This window comes from Equus quagga, chromosome 18 (assembly GCF_021613505.1).
Source record: "Equus quagga isolate Etosha38 chromosome 18, UCLA_HA_Equagga_1.0, whole genome shotgun sequence".
Lineage (NCBI taxonomy): Eukaryota > Metazoa > Chordata > Mammalia > Perissodactyla > Equidae > Equus > Equus quagga.
In genome coordinates, this window is record NC_060284.1 from 5,187,819 (window position 1) to 5,206,450 (window position 18,632).

The 18,632-nt window shown below is 42.0% G+C and overlaps 1 protein-coding gene across 1 annotated transcript in view; it reads left to right on the forward strand.

Annotated features, from left to right (window-relative positions):
* PDE4B (phosphodiesterase 4B) overlaps positions 1 to 18,425 on the forward strand; it is a 392,450-nt gene extending 374,025 nt beyond the window's left edge. Inside the window, exons 8-16 of the mRNA XM_046645704.1 lie at positions 452 to 545; positions 5,814 to 5,992; positions 7,200 to 7,298; positions 7,441 to 7,605; positions 9,485 to 9,584; positions 11,558 to 11,712; positions 11,828 to 11,950; positions 12,667 to 12,849; positions 16,147 to 18,425. Coding sequence (XP_046501660.1) covers positions 452 to 545; positions 5,814 to 5,992; positions 7,200 to 7,298; positions 7,441 to 7,605; positions 9,485 to 9,584; positions 11,558 to 11,712; positions 11,828 to 11,950; positions 12,667 to 12,849; positions 16,147 to 16,512 — 1,464 coding nt within the window. The 3' untranslated portion in view covers positions 16,513 to 18,425. The remainder of the gene's footprint in view (positions 1 to 451; positions 546 to 5,813; positions 5,993 to 7,199; positions 7,299 to 7,440; positions 7,606 to 9,484; positions 9,585 to 11,557; positions 11,713 to 11,827; positions 11,951 to 12,666; positions 12,850 to 16,146) is intronic.
* Positions 18,426 to 18,632: the final 207 nt, after the last annotated feature.

Sequence of the window (18,632 nt, forward strand, 5' to 3'; positions counted from 1 at the left end):
TTTTAATCCGATTTTCTTTTTTTTACACAACTTTATTTTTAAAAGATGCTTCTTTTATTCCTTCATTTTCCCTTAAACTTTTTACATATAATCTCCTTTCACTGTATGGATTATTAACTTAAATTATATTTTACAGTTAATTTCCAATAATTGTATTTTAAAATGTAGTTCCATTTTCAAGTGAAATTATCTCAACCTATATTAAAATTGCTTTTCCTATGTTTGCATCTTCAAAAGAAATCAGATGATAGTTCCAAGAAATCTTAAGGAAACCTCTCTTTCCTCAGGTGACGTTAGAATAATTTCACATAAAGGGGGTATTGTATTTTCAATTAGCTAATGGTATCTGCTCATCCAATCTCTTGGTTCTTAGACCGTAAAGTTGGAAACATATAAAGTGATAAACTGATATTTTTTAGGTGGTTAATATATTTTTGTTCTTCATACACAGTTCAAAAGAATGCTGAACCGGGAGCTGACACACCTCTCAGAAATGAGCCGATCAGGGAACCAGGTGTCTGAATATATTTCAAATACTTTCTTAGGTAAGATATTAACTGGGCAACCTGCTCCATAACAGATTTTTCAGTATTAATCTCTGTAACCCATCAGGGACATCCCCATGTGAGTTTGGAATGGAGTTCAGTCACAGAAGAACAAATCCACTTAAAATAAGAACTAAGGACAATCTTGAAGGTGAAAATAATAAGCAGGAAGATGTTGTTAAAAAAAAAAAAGAGGAATGAAAATACCCATCAAAACAGAAGGTTATTATGGGCTAATGGTATTTATTTGGACCTTAGGTCACCCCGTATTTACCCACCCATTTCCATCCCTGCCAAGAGCTGTGAAGGGGTGGCGGGGGTGGGGGGCTCAAATCTTCCAGACCCTGCGGACGACTTCATTGGCTCCCCTGACAGGGTATTCTTGAAATTCTTCCAATAACTGGGCTTTGAGCAAAGGGTTCCCTCTTAGGTGGTTTCTAAGAGATATGGTTGGAGAATAACGGTATCATGATTTGTTCCATGAGAATAAGCTTCGGAAATAACTTGACTACTGCTTTGCTAAGTTATTGCTTAAAGATAAATGGGGGGAAAAGAATGTTCACTTCTCTGAAAGATTTGGCCTCCTGCAAGCAGCATCGTTATCTTCCCAATCTGAGGCTTTATCTGTTATGCTCTGTCATCACATTGCTAGAATTTGATACGTGACACCGACAGAAAAGGTTTGCATCAATGATCTTCAACTACTGTCATGCATCCTGTTTCATTGCCAGGGATTTCTGATCTCGTGTTTAAAGCTATTCTATTGTAGAACGAACCTATTTGGACTATATTTTTCTTTCATAAGGCCCGCAGAATCTGTAGATCTGCACTTCAAAGTGAATGGGTAGCATTTAGATTCTGATTTTTTTGACTCAGTTACCACTGAATTATGCTTGTTTATAGAACACTACTTTCCAGGGAAATGACCTGTTCTTACAGCTGAACATCACGCCTCCCTTCTTTTTGGCATAGCCACACATCATTAAATCAATGAGTATTTGCCTTGACACCTTATGGAAACACATACCTTTTTTGCTTTTATTGAAAAAAAATCAATCCTATTTCTCTAATACCAAAGCAGTTCCTGCTATCAGCAGATCAGTCCTCAATCAGCCTAGTGCAAAGCTCATGGCATTAGTCTGCAGTGATGGGCACCAGAACGATTAACCAGTGCCTTTCCAACTGTCTCCAGTACGTGGGTGTCTGCAGCACCTGGCTTTCTTCAGCTGCAGTTGCGACAACCTTTGATGGAGAACAAAGGAGAAGAATTTTTCATACAGCCTAGCTCTGAGAGGTAGCTAGCATCTAATTGAGCAGAAAGCATTACGTACCAGTCCTTTTCCTCCCCATCGTTCCCCCTTTATTCCTTTGAAGGCAGGCATCTTCCGCCTTCCATTTCAGACATACTTTGTTCTGTGAAACACCCAATTATTTTTCCTAAGCTGGGGACTGTTTTAGGGACCTTTTACAGGTTAATGACAGTGGAAGAGAAGATTGAAATCAATAGATGCAAGCACTCATTTTTGTTTTCATAAACATTGCATTCGGAAATACCTGGGCTCGTCTGTCCTCTCAGAAAGAGACTCTCCCAGCGTGAAGCTGCGTGGTGTCCCCCAGCCCTGAGCCCTCCCGGGCTGCTCCAAAGCAGCCTCCTCTCTGGTCTCTTACACCATCTGCTTGCCAGGGGCTAGAATATTTTAGTATCCTAATTAATCTTTTATCATCAAAGGCTATGGAGCGAGAAAGCTGGTAAGAGAACACTTTGTATCTCAAGAATAGGCAAATGTCACCTCTCTCTTAAGCGTTCTGTGTGCTGGTGAGGAACATCTTGTGAGGAAAACCCAGCCTTTGGCTTCTCATTACTCCAAAAACTAAGTTATTAAGAACAAGTTGTGGGGGAAAGTTGTTAGAATCTCACTCCTTATAGACTCTTCGCATTAGGAGGGTAGTGTGTGTGCGTGTGTGAGAAAATGTGTGTGAGTGTGTAAGAGAGAGTATGTTAGTGTAAGAGTGAGTGTGTATGTGTGAGTTGTAAGAGAGAGTATGTGTGTGAGTGTGTCTATGTGAGTCATCAGTGTGTCAATGTGTATGTGAGAGTATGTGAGTGAGGGAGTATATGAGTTGTGCGAGTGAGTGTGTGAGAGACGGTTGTATGGGCGTGTGCGTAAGAGACAGCACGTGAGCACGTGAGAGAGTGTGTGAGAGTATGTAAGTGTGAGAGTGTGTGTGTGTGCATGCATACAAGTTAAACTCAATCAGACTAGACAGACATTGAAATTTGAGACATTCTTGGGAAAGTGGAGGGGGGAAGAAAATCCATCTTATAAACAGAAGATGTGTCAGCTGCGTCATCTGTGAAATGGGAGCACTTTAGACGCCGTCCCAGAGAGAGGATGTTTGCTCACAGATTCCAGTCCTGTGAAGAGGCTCTTGGCAGCAGCCATCTCAGTGAGGGCCAAATGAGCAGACCCTGGCCGTTTAAGTTACAGTTGAAGAGAGTATCTCAGTCAGAGTCATTGAATGTTAACAGGTGTCGTCTAGGGAGGAGGGAACCCCTTACTCAAGGGATCTGAGAATCAGGCGTTGTTTCCGTCTAAAGGGTGGTGTCCAGATGGACAGGCCCGAAAGGCAGGCGAGAGAGCGGTCCCCAGTGCCGCGCTTCGTGGTGCCCTTCTCTCATGGTGGGCTCCAGCTGCTGGCACATGAGGAAGGAAAGCAGGACCTGCAGGGACGAAGCAGAGAGAAAGCACGATATTTAGATGTGATGTTACAATTTAGTTAATATTTTTACAAACAGAGAAAAATCGTCCTTTTAAAATCCCCTACTTCCCAGCTCAAAAGCTAGAACATGGAATTTTCAAGACTCAAGGAAGAGAATTTAGGAATTCTACATGATTAAAAGCTGTGAGCTAGCAAGAGAAGGAGCTCGAATTACGCCATTACCAGAGTTTTGACGTGACCGTTTTTGGGTCTGTGTTTTTATTTGTTTTCCGCTAGCCGCTGTTTCCGGGCTGTGTTCTGACCCTTGTTGATGTTGATTCACTAAGCGTTGACTGTCATTCTTTGAGTCTGCCTTTCAGGTTATTTCCATGTCGCCAATGCGCTGGCTAAGCGTTTGAGAGGACATTCCGGATAGGGAACCCTATCCGTGGTCCCAGGGCCTGCGGAGGGAGACGCCTGTTAACATCACATTGGCGCTCTCCGTCAATGATGGCTTTCTTCTTTATTGTCGTGTCCCAGACGCAGTAGTGGTTCAGCTCAATTACTCGCTGTTGCCGGGAATCTTTAATTAAACACAGGGCAAGAGCGACCAACCCACGAGAGGTTTTATCTCTGCAATGACGTAGGAGACTCCAGCAGTCTCTTTAGCCAGACCTGAACAGTGGGGCAGAGGGGTGATCGGGACGGTCAGGGACTCTGGTGGCCTTTCATTGAGAAAAAAGCAGCAATTATTAGGAATGAAATGACGGAGAGAAAAGTAATTTCAAATACAACGTATATAGTTCTTCTGCCAGAAATTGTGAGACTGGAAAGACATTTTTGACAAGAAACTCACGGCCTGGGTTCTATGCTGTTAAATCAGTGTCTGGAACAAAGTAATTACTAAATAAATATCTGGGGAATAAATTGGCCTTTGAGCTTGGGCAAGTTGCTGACTTCATCTGAAAAGTGAGAGTGTGGGGTTATTATTGGTTCCCAAACCTGGCTCTGATCATCAGAGTCACTTGGGAAGCTTTTTAAAAAATATTCGTTCAGTGGGACTAGGTGGGACTCCTAAAGCTGTATTTTTTGAAAGTTCCCTGGGTGCGTCCGATGCTGAACCCAGCTGGAAACCCCTAAACTAATTGAGATGACCACTAAAATTCCTCCCTAAGCAAGTCAGAGGCTGTGAGTCTAGGAGCTTGTGAGCACCTGGAGACAACGCTAGGATTGGAGGCAGAGAAAATACCCTTGCTCCAGCCCACAGCCCAGTGTTGAGGTCGAATGATGGCTGCTTTCCATCTCTCTGTGCTTGCTCTGCTTTGATGATCCCTCCGCAGGGAGCCGGGGGCAGCGGAGGTCTCTGGGGAGACCATGTGACTCTGCCATCATTTACAAGAGTTGAAAGCAAGTAGTCTAGATCCCAGCATGCCACCTGGTAACGTGTCATTTTCAAATGGAGAAATTGTCTTTGTACTATGTTTCACTGTAACAAGCAGAGATAAATGTAGGAAGTTTTGGAAGCTTCATTAACTCTTTCAGCCACAAGGCATCGTTTAGTTCAATGAAGTAGCTGTTGAACAGTTTAATAAATCGTTGCCTTAGGGCACTCACAGGCTTCCTGTGGCCTGAAAGAGTTAATGAATTCCACCCCCCCCCCCCCCACCCCGCAGTGCTTGGGATACACCCCCCTCTGAAGTGAAATGGGCTGTTTGATGACTGAGTTTTCATAGCTTGGTGGAGAGGAAAGAGCTTCTGCGAGTAGGTAGACGCGTTTTCACTAATCCCAGCTCCGCTATTACCGTGTTGTAGCAAGATTTTTTTAAAAGATTAAATGAGATGAGCAGAAATACTTAATAAGCATAAATATTTTAATAAATGTAATGCCTGTTACAAATGAGAGGCATGGCTTATTATTATCTTTTACTAGAATTAATAGACACAAGGCATGAAGTAAAACTGAAATTATAGTCTTCCTCTTAACCTCAAATGGTAATAAGCCAAGACTTTAAAGGAATTATTTGAAGATTATAAAGCATTTGTTTCTCCAACACACGTACTGCTCATCTAAACTGAAGTGATGTTATGTCCAGCTAAAGTTATATGGATTTGTTAAATTAAAAAAGTTAATCCATATATAATACAATGAGTGGAACAAAAAGCCTGTTTTTATTAACCTGGGCTTGGCTGCATGAACCTTTTCTATTATACAGAAATGCATGTTATTCACTTAAAAAAATCTGCATATAAATATTGATGCCCCACCTTGAAAATGTGTAAGGGTAATTCTCCTAAATTCCACTGCAAACAGAAGATCTGGGATTAAGCCCCACCTCTGCCACTTCTTGGACAAGTTATTTTGCTCCTCTGGGTCTCAGTTTGCTTGGCAAAAAATTCTCGTATATTCCCCATCTACCTCATAAGATTGTCCCGGAGATCAAGTGACATAATGTGTGACAGTCCTTTATAAGATGCACAATCCCTTGCAGACCATTAGAGATCCTTTTGGATATTGCAGTGGGTTCTCTTTGGTACACATGGGCTCAAAAACATATCCCTTTGTTGCAGACAAGCAGAATGATGTGGAGATTCCATCTCCCACCCAGAAAGACAGAGAGAAAAAGAAAAAGCAACAGCTCATGACACAGATAAGCGGAGTGAAAAAACTGATGCATAGTTCAAGCTTAAACAATACAAGCATCTCACGCTTTGGAGTCAACACGGAAAATGAAGATCATCTGGCCAAGGTATGTATGAGCTTGGGGAGTGTGTGTGTGCTCTCTGCTTTACAGCTGGCAGATGCCCAAAACTACCTACTAGAAAACAGTAGTGATGGCTTCTGCTTTATTATTAAATTGTATGATAAGGAGGCTGATGTGGTCTCTTTGTCTGTTGCACCTAGTTAAAGATTCTCTTTCCATACCTAAGGACCATTTTTCGTCCTGAGTTGGTAGAAGCCAAGGAGAGGCCAGTAAGCAGGACTGAATTATCCCAGAGGATATTTTGGGGAGTGCAGGCCAAGGACCAATGGGAGAATCTGCCCTGATTGGCACAGTTGGAGAAGAAGTGAGAGAAGTTGACAGCACCGACTCTTGAGCCCAACCTTGGTAGTAGAAGAAGGCTCAGAAAGAATTCACACATCCTCTAGGAGGCTGTGTAAGGTGTGTGCTGAGGTTCTCTTAGCCTCATGAGAGTATGAAATGAACTTACTGTGAGCAAATGAGCATTCAGTGAGGGCTTCTGAAAGATATCATTAGAGTAAGGTTGATTACGCATTGGGCCAAGCTTCTCGGGAGAACCTGGATCCCTTACTCTGGGCACTCATTAAGAATGGAGTAAATTGGTCCTTTAATCAGTAATCTTGGAATAATCCCACAACACAGGACTGAATGATGCTTCTTTCAGGTCTGTATGTGGCCCAGGAGCTCTAGGACATAATACGTGACTGGCATTCTTCATGACTTCTTACATTAAATTGGAGTTGACTTATGCAGGCTGCAGCAGCTGAGTCTCCCTGACCTGGCTCTCAGTGATAACAACCAAACCGCAGAGGAGTTTCCCTGAGATTGTTTTCTAGCTGTTACTAGTGAGCCAGTGAGCAGCGATGGGGAGAGACCGAGATATGGGACTACAGTGATGTCTAATCATTTGCAGCCACCTCTGAAAGCAGCACTGGTTGGGGACTGACGTATGGCAAATATAGGGCAGCAACTAAATTTATGAATAGACAAGACACACACTCTCCTTTTTCTGAAAAAATATACAGAAACTTACAACTAGCATGAAGAGGATACCCAACCTCCTAGGCCATTCCATTTTCAGATTTTCATGCAACTAGAACACTCTAAACAAATATAAAGACTTAGTGAGCCATTGTCCAAAAAGTAAATAAAATTAATAAGACATGCTAACAAAACTGTCCTTATTCCTCAATTCCTCCAATTTTGATTACAGGAGCTGGAAGACCTGAACAAATGGGGCCTCAACATCTTCAACGTGGCTGGGTATTCACACAATAGACCCCTAACATGCATCATGTATGCCATATTCCAGGTGAGTAAACAGGAGTGAATGCTGGTTATCCAATTGGATGGCTCTTTATGATTTTTTTCCATCCCAGTTTAATTTTCTGACTTGACTTTTCTTCATTTTTGGACATCCACTTATTTATTTTCTAATCCATTTTACTACGTAGGAAAGAGACCTCCTAAAGACATTCAAAATCTCATCTGACACGTTTGTAACCTACATGATGACCTTAGAAGACCATTACCATTCTGACGTGGCATATCATAACAGCCTACACGCTGCTGATGTAGCCCAGTCAACCCATGTTCTTCTTTCTACGCCAGCATTAGACGTGAGTAGTTATGATCTGCTTTGCATACCTGCCAATCCTCTTTAAAAAGTGTCGTACAACATTAACATATTTACAGATATAGTGTAATTAGATGATTGTGTGTAGCCTATACCACTTGGGTTGTTAATAAAAATGGATGACGTTTCTACTTAGTTTGCATTCTAATGTCAGAGTAGCCTTCCTTTTACATCTCTTACAATTGAAACATTATTTAATTATCAAGCAATTAACAGGGTGCTTTATTTTTCATTGTGTCTCTAGTATCTAAGTAGTGTCTAGTTGAGCATCTTGTATATAGCATATCCTCAGTATGCTTGTACTTATCTGAACTGTCCACTGTGGTGGGATAGCACAGAAATATAACATAAAATGTTCTATATAGTTCTTGTTAGGATTAAGCATCCATAGGCTTATTTTCCTAAGACTTCATCAAACTAATTCTATGGGTTGAAGGAAAAGTAACTGAGAATCTAGAACTGAGGAATTCATAATGCTGGAGCAAAGAGGGATAGTTCCATCTTGCCTTGTATCTCACTAGTAGGTGGTTCTGACTGCTTCCTGCACAGATTAATACCAATATAAGCAGCCAACGTGCCTGGCAGGCCATGCTCTTCCTTGACAGACAGCAGTAATATCCAGGTCCTTGCAAACTGTGCAGGCTCACTGCAGGAGAAGACTGGCCAAGACCTGTCCAGACCCAGCTCTGCAGGCTCAGTGTGGAAAGTGAAGCAAGATTAAACTGATTACAGCTCTATTGCTTGGGTTCCATATTTTCTGAGTAATAAAATCCAAGAAGACTTGGGAAAGTGAGATGAAGCTAAGGCTGTTTTATTCCCCTGAAAGAAGGAAGCAGTATTATTTTTATGTTCTGTGTCAGTATCACAGAGTAGGACAACACCGTTTATCAACTATCCACTGTTGTTACCTACTGTGTGGCCAGAAATTGACCATGACTGCCACAGATGTTTCAAGAAGCCAGAGTTCAATGTGTCCTTGAGTAATTAGATTGGGTCTTCTTGGGAGAGGTGGAAACTGAGCTGGATCAGGAGACTTAAGTAATCACACAGGCCGAGCAAAGACCTTTCAGCCAGAGAAAGACATTTTATCCAGAAGCAATATACACCTAAATAAATACCAAGTTTAAATCATTGTGTGCAAGCTGGGGCAGAGGGGTTTCATAACACGGCATATAGGACTTGAGCAGTGGGACATTAGGTTTCACTTCTTAGAAGTGTCCTCAAATCTGGTCCGTAGTAAACATTTAGTGGATAGGTATTGAATGAATGGATGAATGAATGAATATGCGAAAGCTTCTGACCACACTACAAATTTAGCTTTGTGAAATAATTTATTGCCAGTCTTAGAAATCTGGAATTTGGCCTTTGTTCTCTAAGTTACTTAGTCTGAAAACATATGAGGGTTGTTATTTCTTAGAGCAGAGCCAGTCTGACTTGCTTCTTTGACTTGTGTGTGCTTGTGTCGTGTAACACCATTCCACCATACAACTTATCCAAGAAACAAACATCAGTCACCATCTGATCACGTACCATGAGCATCGCGGCTTCCTGAGCCTCAGCCTGCAGGCTTGATGTGGGCATGGGCTCTGGCCATTATCCCTTTTGCGTAAGAGACCTTACGATGATGGACAGAATATACATTTAATTAAATTAGTATGTTGAGACATTATATAAATCAATTATATAATTTATCAATTGTATCAATTTATCAGTTATATAAATCATTATATATTTATAAATATATAAAATTATATATAATCCTACTCCCAATAAGAATGAAATGGGATACTTTAATGTGAAACTGAATAAGCAGGACAGGCAAACAAGACAAGGCATTAATTGCGCTCATTTTTACTCTGCAGGCCGTCTTCACAGATTTGGAAATCCTGGCCGCCATTTTTGCTGCTGCCATCCATGACGTTGATCATCCCGGAGTCTCCAATCAGTTTCTCATCAACACAAGTGAGTTCACCCCTGGAACAGTCATTCGAGATAATTGTATGATTCATTGCTTAATTTTTTTCTTCCTAATGTTTTCATTATGGATAATAAATAGGGTAATAATGAGGTAATCCTTTCATTCCTCTCAAACTGGTCAGACCTTTCCTGGATACTGTGTCCAGTCTGGCAACGTAATTTTTGAGCTGCATGGAGAACTTGGAAAGGGTCAGAGGGGAGCCATAAAAAGTGCTCAATGTTTGGAAAATACGATATGTGAGGAAAGAGTAATAGATGTGGAATTATCCAGTAAGGACAAAGAAAGCTTGGGAATAATGTGATAATGATTTTCAGTATTATGCAGGGCTCTCACACAGAGCATGATGACCCATTAGAGTCCCTCTACTGAGGAAGCAGGACCAAATGTTGGATCTGAGCATGGGAACATCCAAACAGAAATAAAACTCAAAAAAAAGCACTGGATTAGGTTTCCACAATTCAGGAGGAAGGGTCGTTAAAGGTCCCACACACTTTCTTCCAGTTGCATAGGTTTGATTATGAATTGGTCTGTAGTAGGGAAGATGACCTCATTGACCTTTAGGGCTGGTCCAGCCTTAGGATCCCAAGCCATACTTAAACCTTTGGTCATGCTCAAAATGTTTAGTATACATGCTAAAGAAAATTCATGAATTCTCTCAGTTAATGCCCTATTTCTAAATGCTGAAAATCTAAGTACCTTTCCTTCTGAGAATGTTGGTTATCCTGTTGTGGTCATGATTCACATCAAGTGTGGATAGATTTATAGAAATGTTTGAGCTGCTTGCTGTAAAAGAGTCCTTGTCATTCCTTATCATCAGAATATCTGAGTGATCTAAGTGTGGGGACATTGCGTTTTTACCTTGTTCTTCTGTTGAAAGATCATAAACTTTGGGCAACTACTTGTCTGCATGAGTTATATCAGCTGGCGTAGTGTGGTGTCGTGAATCAATCCATATTTGGGCCAGTTAGCTTCACACGGGAAGTGGTCTTTCTGCTACAGCCACCTATAGCACTACAACATAGAAAGCCAGCTTGCAGATATGTGCCCTTGATCACAGAGTGAACAGCACAAGAGTGCTGAAATGACTTCATATACTCCTCCACTGAGGGAATTCCTGAGGATGCAACTCGAAGCACACAGTTAAAACAATGGTATATGAGTAACAGCACCTGCAATTAGTAACATATTGCTGTCAGTTAGCCACTATTCTTGATTAAGAGAAAATTGGGCTTCATGAGCTTGATGACCATATTCTCAATTGCAACCAGGGCTCTGCCTAATAAAAGATGTCTGTGGTCATTCTGTATAAAAGGCAGGCTGGAAGCTGTAGTTTAGGTTCAGATCGTGCAGTTTCTGGTGTATTGGGCCATATGGCAGAAAATTTGCATAAAGATTGTTCTAAAAAATTAATGTTTTGTTACCATATTTATAGAAAGCACAAAAAGTTACATTATTTGGATAAAGTGAAATTTTACACTCACACCGTTATCTTCTTTGAAAACCCCAAACTCACAATTGACAGAGATGGGGAGCATATAAAAAAGTGAAATAGCTTGAAAATCTTAATGCATTTGATGAGGTGGCATTCTCAGTTTATTCTTTTCCAAAGCACAAAATATGTGAAGACAAGGAAATTATAAACTGAGATAAAAATAAGATTTAGTTGCTTTGGAATGCCCTTACTTAATGTCAAATTCTTCATCTGAAGTGAAGGAGAAAAACGATTTAAAAATATTATGAATTTTAATCAATGAGAAAGTTTATGCACTAATATCTACTAGAAGAATTTTTTGCTTAGAAACTGACAATTTCTAGAGGGAGATTGTTTCTCTCAGGGGAAAAGACGTAGATCTTGGCTCTTGAAATCATTTGGAGAGGACTAGATCTGATTTCACATTGAGGTAATGCCAACGTTTGAATCGTTTTTATTAAATCTTCATTTTTTCTTGTTTATTAGATTCGGAACTTGCTTTGATGTATAATGATGAATCTGTGTTGGAAAACCATCACCTTGCCGTGGGTTTCAAACTGCTGCAAGAAGAGCACTGTGACATCTTCCAGAACCTCACCAAGAAGCAGCGCCAGACGCTCAGGAAAATGGTTATCGACATGGTGAGACATCAGCCTCTCTGCGATCCTCACTTACTTTTCCCTTGGCAGGAGGAGAAACTCCACTCTCTCTGATAAACTGAGTTTATTGAGAGTTTTCATTTTGTTTTCACCCTAGGTGTTAGCAACTGATATGTCCAAACATATGAGCCTGCTGGCAGACCTGAAGACAATGGTGGAAACAAAGAAAGTTACAAGTTCAGGTGTTCTTCTCCTGGACAACTATACTGATCGTATCCAGGTATTTGATGCAAGCCTTTGATTTAACGCAAAGCCAAACCAAACAAAACCAAACAATAATTAAAAAATGAACACAAACAAGTTCATTTATTTGCATGTCCTAGTTTACTACTACAGCTTTGGGCTTAAGAACAAACTAAAGAAAATGGACATTCAAGTTTATCCTCTAATTTATGAGAAAAAACATAGCCCTATTTATTGAATTGCCTAGTTCTAAAAATAAATAGCAAAATCTTTTTGTAACAGAGCATACGTGAGTACTGGTCTCGAAAGCTCATGTTTGGATTTGAATCCCATCGACTGGAAGTTTGTTAGGTCTGTTTTGGTTATACAAATTGCCATCAGCTGGTCTCCTCTTTCCACAAGTGGAAAATATGAAAACATCTCCTTTGAGTAATTCTTTGCATTTTTTCCAAACTGAGGAAAGGAAATGATGGCAGCATCTGACGTCCAATGTCCCCTCCTGTTTTTAAATTCAATGACTGTCAGTCTGAGAAGACACACAATTTCCCTCTTGGGACTCTTATAATGGTATATAAACCAACTCTGGCCAGCACCATTGTAATACTGCTTTTTTGGTGCACATGTGCCAAGGATTAAAAGGAAACTGAAATGTTCTTGAGTTGGTACCAAGTGTTCTGGTACAAGAGGGTTAAGATGTTCTGGTAGTGTTTACACCTAAATTTTACAGGATTTCCAAAATTTTGATGATTTCAGGTTCTTCGCAACATGGTCCACTGTGCAGATCTGAGCAACCCCACCAAGTCCTTGGAATTGTATCGGCAATGGACAGACCGCATCATGGAGGAGTTTTTCCAGCAGGGAGACAAAGAGCGGGAGAGGGGAATGGAGATTAGCCCAATGTGCGATAAGCACACAGCTTCTGTGGAAAAATCCCAGGTACCTAACATAAGGTTTCCAAAGTTTCCGTGAGCTCTGCTGATCGTAGAACCGGAGAGTTCTATCTAGTTCCTTTCTTTTAACACAATACGTGTACAATATTGTAAGGAAGCAACTACCCATTCAGTTCCCTTATACTCATGACTCATTTGCCCTCTCCATGACATTCATTTTCACAAGGTGGGGATAGAGCAGTCATCAGAAACCCATCGAAGTTTGGACTGTGTATCCTCAAACAGTTTAGATAGTCGTCTGCAACCTTAGCAAATCCAGATGATGGAACTTGATGCTGCTGCCTCCTCCATCTCATCCCTCCAGATTTCTCCCGGCTCTTTATCCAGACACTCTACTCTTCCTCCTTGTTTCCTGTACCCTATTTTTCTTTCTGTCCATAATCAAGCACACTGCCACCATCACCAGAGGTAGTGAATCTCATTTCCACATGTCTTTTTTACTTCGTAGTCAAAGCCCTGCCCTGGCTCTCCTTCCAACATTGTGTCTACACCTCTGAGAACATCTTCTGGTTGTGTGCAAACCCACAAATTCAGTGCTTAGGACTGGGGATGATGCCCTGGAGGCAGGGGGATGCTGAAGTGCTCCAGATGCCTCGAGCTGCAGAGTACGTAGCACTTAAAAGTGTCAAAATCCCTACAAAGCCTTCAGGGCCTGCGGAAAAGTTATTTTTGGGGGGACAACAAGTGAGCTCTGCCAGGTGGTCATGACTGAGACTGGGTCTGTAGGCTGTCCAAGGTCTTTATCACAAAAACATTGGGAGTGGTTTTTTTGTTAGTATTTATCCTCTTTCTCCACTACCTGCTCCCCCCAATTTATATATACTTATAATATTAATGTATAGTTATTTTGCAATTATTATTTTGTGGCTTCTTAAAGAAACCCAATTAAATGAGTTTAAAAATCTGTGAAAGGCTGGCCCAGTGGCACAGTGGTTAAGTTCACATGTTCTGCTTCAGCAGCCCAGGGTTCACTGGTTCGGATCCCAGGTGCAGACCTACGCACCGCTTGTCAAGCCATGCTGTGGCAGGCATGCCACATATAAAGTAGAGGGAAATGGGCACGGATGTTAGCTCAGGGCCAGTCTTCCTCAGCAAAAAGAGGAGGATTGGCAGCAGATGTTAGCTCAGGACTATTCTTCCTCAAAAAAAAAAAAATCTTTGAAAGTGCTCCGAAAGTGTAATGTTATAAAATGCTTGATAACATTAAGTTAAGGCCAATTCAAATACTCTAAAGCCTTAATTAGAATAAGATATAAATAAATGCATACATAAATACGTAAATAAATAGTAATAAGGCCCTTTTATTAACAACAGTGATGTTTTATGTTTATATGGTGTTCTGTGTGGTTTTCCAGACATTTTCCCATACATTATCCTATTTGAATATCTAAGCAGCCTTGTGAGATGGACACAGCAGGTATTTCCCCAGCGCATCAGGTGAAGGAGCTGTTCTGTTGGTCCAATTCCCCAGCTCCTTAGTGACCCAGCTGCCCTCTCCCCAAAGCTTTTCACTGTCCATCACTGTGGACAGGCGCCGCGATGTCACGGTCCCACAGCTGGGCTCTGGTGCCTGAGTAGTCTGACAGTAAAGCCCTTGACTAGGTCCTCTTAGGATTGGTAGACCTTCGTCATCCCAGGACCTAGGAAATAAGTAACTAGAGGCCACTTTGCAAAAAGTGCTGAGCATTTAGCGGCAGCAAACAAATAAAGAAAGGAAATGACTGCACTGTGTTCCCCTGATTCAATTTTCTCCATTGCCTTGAGCTTGTTTTTTCGGGTCCCTGGAAAACACCTTGAAAATAGTCCCAAAAATCCATTAAACACACATAAAGAAGTAAAGGGGAGGAAAAAGGAGTGGGTGGAAGCAAGAGAAATATCTGAATCATCCACAGTCAAGTTCTTGTAACCAATGCAGATCAGAGATGCCCTGACTTTGGTGTGAATTCTGTTTGTTAAGGCTAGGGAAGCACCAGAGAGAAGAAGATAGATGATGATAGATAGATAGATTAGATAGATGATAGATAGATAGATGACAGATTAGATAGATGACAGATAGATGATAGATAGATGAATAGATGATAGGTATAGATAGATAGATAGATAGATAGATAGATAGATAGATAGACATATAAAAGAGTCATATATGACTAAGGTTCTTTGGTATGGTACAAATTTGATGTATTAAATGACTGGCTAAAACCCAGAATGTTGATTCAGAGAAGTTTCCAGTAGTGTGGGAAGATAGGTATATAATGTCCCATGGGTACATATAAGTTGTCCTTGCTCGCCTCCCACTGCAACCCGACCCCACATCTCCCCAGCTCCCCAGACCATACAGGGGAATTCCACTCTCTCATTCACTGGTGCCTATTCTTTCTCTCGACCTGCCCCACCCCCAATGTTTCCTGTTTGTCTTACAATGGAGAGGTCAGCATGAGGCCACAGAGCGAGCTCATGCAGGATGCATAGCCCCTGTGCAAACCGTAGCAGAGCCATGATCCTCTTATTTATTCACAGGAACACTACCAAAGGAACTGCTTAATTGTTTTTATTTTCCCCTCTTTCTCCTGATGGAAATGACTGTGTGCCTATGAATCTCAAACAATTGCAGACACGTCCAGAGAGGGGATATTTACTTGTTTAGGGGCTTGAAGTATTTGCAGATGTTTTACCAAACTCGTCTACAAACTGAAAGCATTCCACAGAACCTGAGAAATCTCGGAATAGTCAGGGGCCAGTTCCCCTTCATTTTGGAACAGCAGCGTATTTTAAAGTTACCAGGGAAAGAATGTCGAGTCAGAATTCGTTAGACCTGGGGTTTCCTTCTTCAGAGAATGACTCACAGAATCCAACTTACGATAAAGTCATTCCCAGCCAGGGTTACATCCAGACTTCTTATCTGGCACACGTAAAAGGAAAAGCAGTCAGTTATAGTGAGACGAACACAGGCGTTGGAATCAGAAAAAGCTGGGACTGAGTCCCAACTCCACCACTAACTGGCTCTGCCTCTGTGACCTCTGACAAGATATTTCTTCTCAATGAGTCTTAGTTTCCTCCTTTGTACATGGTGGATAACAATACTTAGTTGGCGGGATTAAGAGCGGTAATTCATATATTGTGCGCACTGCAGGAGTACCATATAGTGCATGCTCAAAAAATGGAATCCATTATTTTTGATCTCTCTTGGCTTCTTGTTGCTCTTTCTCCACATGGAAACAGGGCAGCTTGTTTGGTTTTCGAGAGCTCATCACAATAACAGATGTGTCACCTTATTTTTCTGCAGGTTGGTTTCATTGACTACATTGTCCACCCGCTGTGGGAGACCTGGGCAGACCTGGTACAGCCTGATGCCCAGGACATTCTGGATACATTAGAAGATAACAGGAACTGGTATCAGAGCATGATACCCCAGAGCCCCTCCCCACCCCTGGACGAGCAGAACAGAGACTGCCAGGGCCTCATGGAGAAGTTTCAGTTTGAACTGACCCTCGAAGAGGAGGATTCTGAAGGACCTGAGAAAGAGGGAGAGGGCCACAGCTATTTCAGCAGCACAAAGACACTTTGTGTGATCGATCCAGAAAGCAGGGATTCCCTGGGAGAGACTGGTGTAGACATGGCAACAGAAGACAAGTCCCCGATCGACACATAATCTCCCTGTCCATGTGGAGACGAACATTCCACCCTTGACAAGCATGCCAGCTGTTTGGTAGGGCCAGCCCGACATGGGGGCCCAGGCCTGCACGGGACAAGGGCCATGTGGCCTTTCCAGTTACTTGAGTTTAGAGCCAGAATGCAAGACCGTGAAGCAAAGAGCAGCTCAGGAAACTCCACGGTTGACTTGCCTTGCTTGCAAGCTTGGTGGAGAGCTGAAGCTTCACGTGGTACTGGAGGCCAAGTTCGGATCATGACTACATGGCTTGAAAATGGAAGACACAAAACTGAGAGATTTTTCTGCACTAAGTTTTGGGACTCTGTCCCCCCTAGTGACCGAACTGACTGACTAATAACGTCATTTATAAATCTGCTCACCTGTCCCCTTGTCTGCCAACCTGTGTGCCTTTTTTGTAAAACATTTTCACGTCTTTAAAATGCCTGTTGAATACCTAGAGTTTAGTATCAACTTCTACACAGATAAGCATTCAAAGTTGACATGAACTTTTTTGACTCTTTCTGGGGAAACCAAAAAAGGAAAGAACACGGTCTTCCTTCTCTCTTGGGCAATATCTTTCACTTTACTACAGCGACTTTTGCAAATAGAAAGGCTACGCTTCTAACCGCACTCCACTTCCTTCCCCCCGGCGTCCCATCCAACTTGTTGCCTCTGTCTGCCTGCTCTGAACAGTAATTTTTTCTCCTCTAGAGTTTCACTGTTTTGCTGTAAACAGAATAAAGTTGAACAAACTAAGGGGCAGGAAGGGTAGTTGTCTTGTTCACAATAACAGTCAGTGTAAATTCACCTTGATGAGGCAGTGCGCCCCGCGTGGCTGGCCCCCGGGCCCCGGGAGCGCACATCCCCGACCCCTCCTCGCCCCCCACCCCACCCCCCTTGACTGATGACGCCCTTGCCAACTTCATGCTGCCGTCTCTCTCTTGCACTGCCTTCTCCCCTGACACCTCCATTCTGTTTATAACCGTGTATTTATTACTTCATGTATATAATGTAATGTTTTGTAAGTTATTAATTTATATATCTAACATTGCCTGCCAATGGTGGTGTTAAATTTGTGTAGAAAACTCTGCCTAAGAGTTGCGACTTTTCTCGTAATGTTTTGTATTGTGTATTATATAACCTGGACGTCGCTTAGGAGAGACACGCGGCCCCTCGCCAGTGAGGAGTCGCCGGGCTTTTCTTCAGAGGCCCTGCCCTTGCCCCCGTCTGAGTTGCTAATCCCACGCAACCCCTTTATGAACCGGTTTTGGAAACAGGATTCTCACATTAGCTACTAAATGGTTTCTACTGAGCTTTTCCTTTTGTATGGTTTGTTAGGGGGATGGGCAGGGCACTGTAGTCTTGGCCCACGTTCCATCCGCGTCTGCGTGTGCAGGAGTTGGGCGACAACTGGGTTCTGCTATCGCTGCAGCTTCGGTTTAAAAAGCAACACTACATTTGCTCCCAGGCGGCTCTTTGAGTGTTCCCCAACTACTGACTTCGACGAGAAAGCCCCCCGCCTGCCGTTGGGCAGGAACGTCATGTTCCAATTAATTACAAAAGAAAACAATAAAACAATGTGAATTTTATAATAAAATGTGAACTGATGTACTAAATTGTGCAAATGTGAAGCTTCCGGTGACACTTGTTAGGCTTCCTACTGCCTTCAGTCTCAATTTGTAAAATGTATTTCACGCTTTCAGTTTCAGCCTTGTGACTCAGTAGTTAAAAAAAACGGCACAAATGTGCATGACCAATGGGTTTGTATGTCTGTGAACACTGCTATTCAGGTGGACATTTGATTGTTTTCAAAAGTTTCTCACCATGTATGTTATAGTATTATTATTATATATTGTGCTCAAATGCATTCTTCAGAGACTTTTATATGAGGTGAATAAACGAAAGCATGATTAGATTAGGCTGTAGGCCCAATTATTTTGTGGTTGGTTCTGACGTATCCAAAGCAGACCTTTTTTTCTCGTCTCTCCTGCCATACCCCACAAAGAAACCCAACCACTCTGCCTCGCCAAATCACCACTGAAGTTTCAGAATCTGTGTCCAAGAAGTGCCCTGGCTGGGAACGTCTCACATTCTCTCAGCCGCTGTCTGCCGAGCTCAGT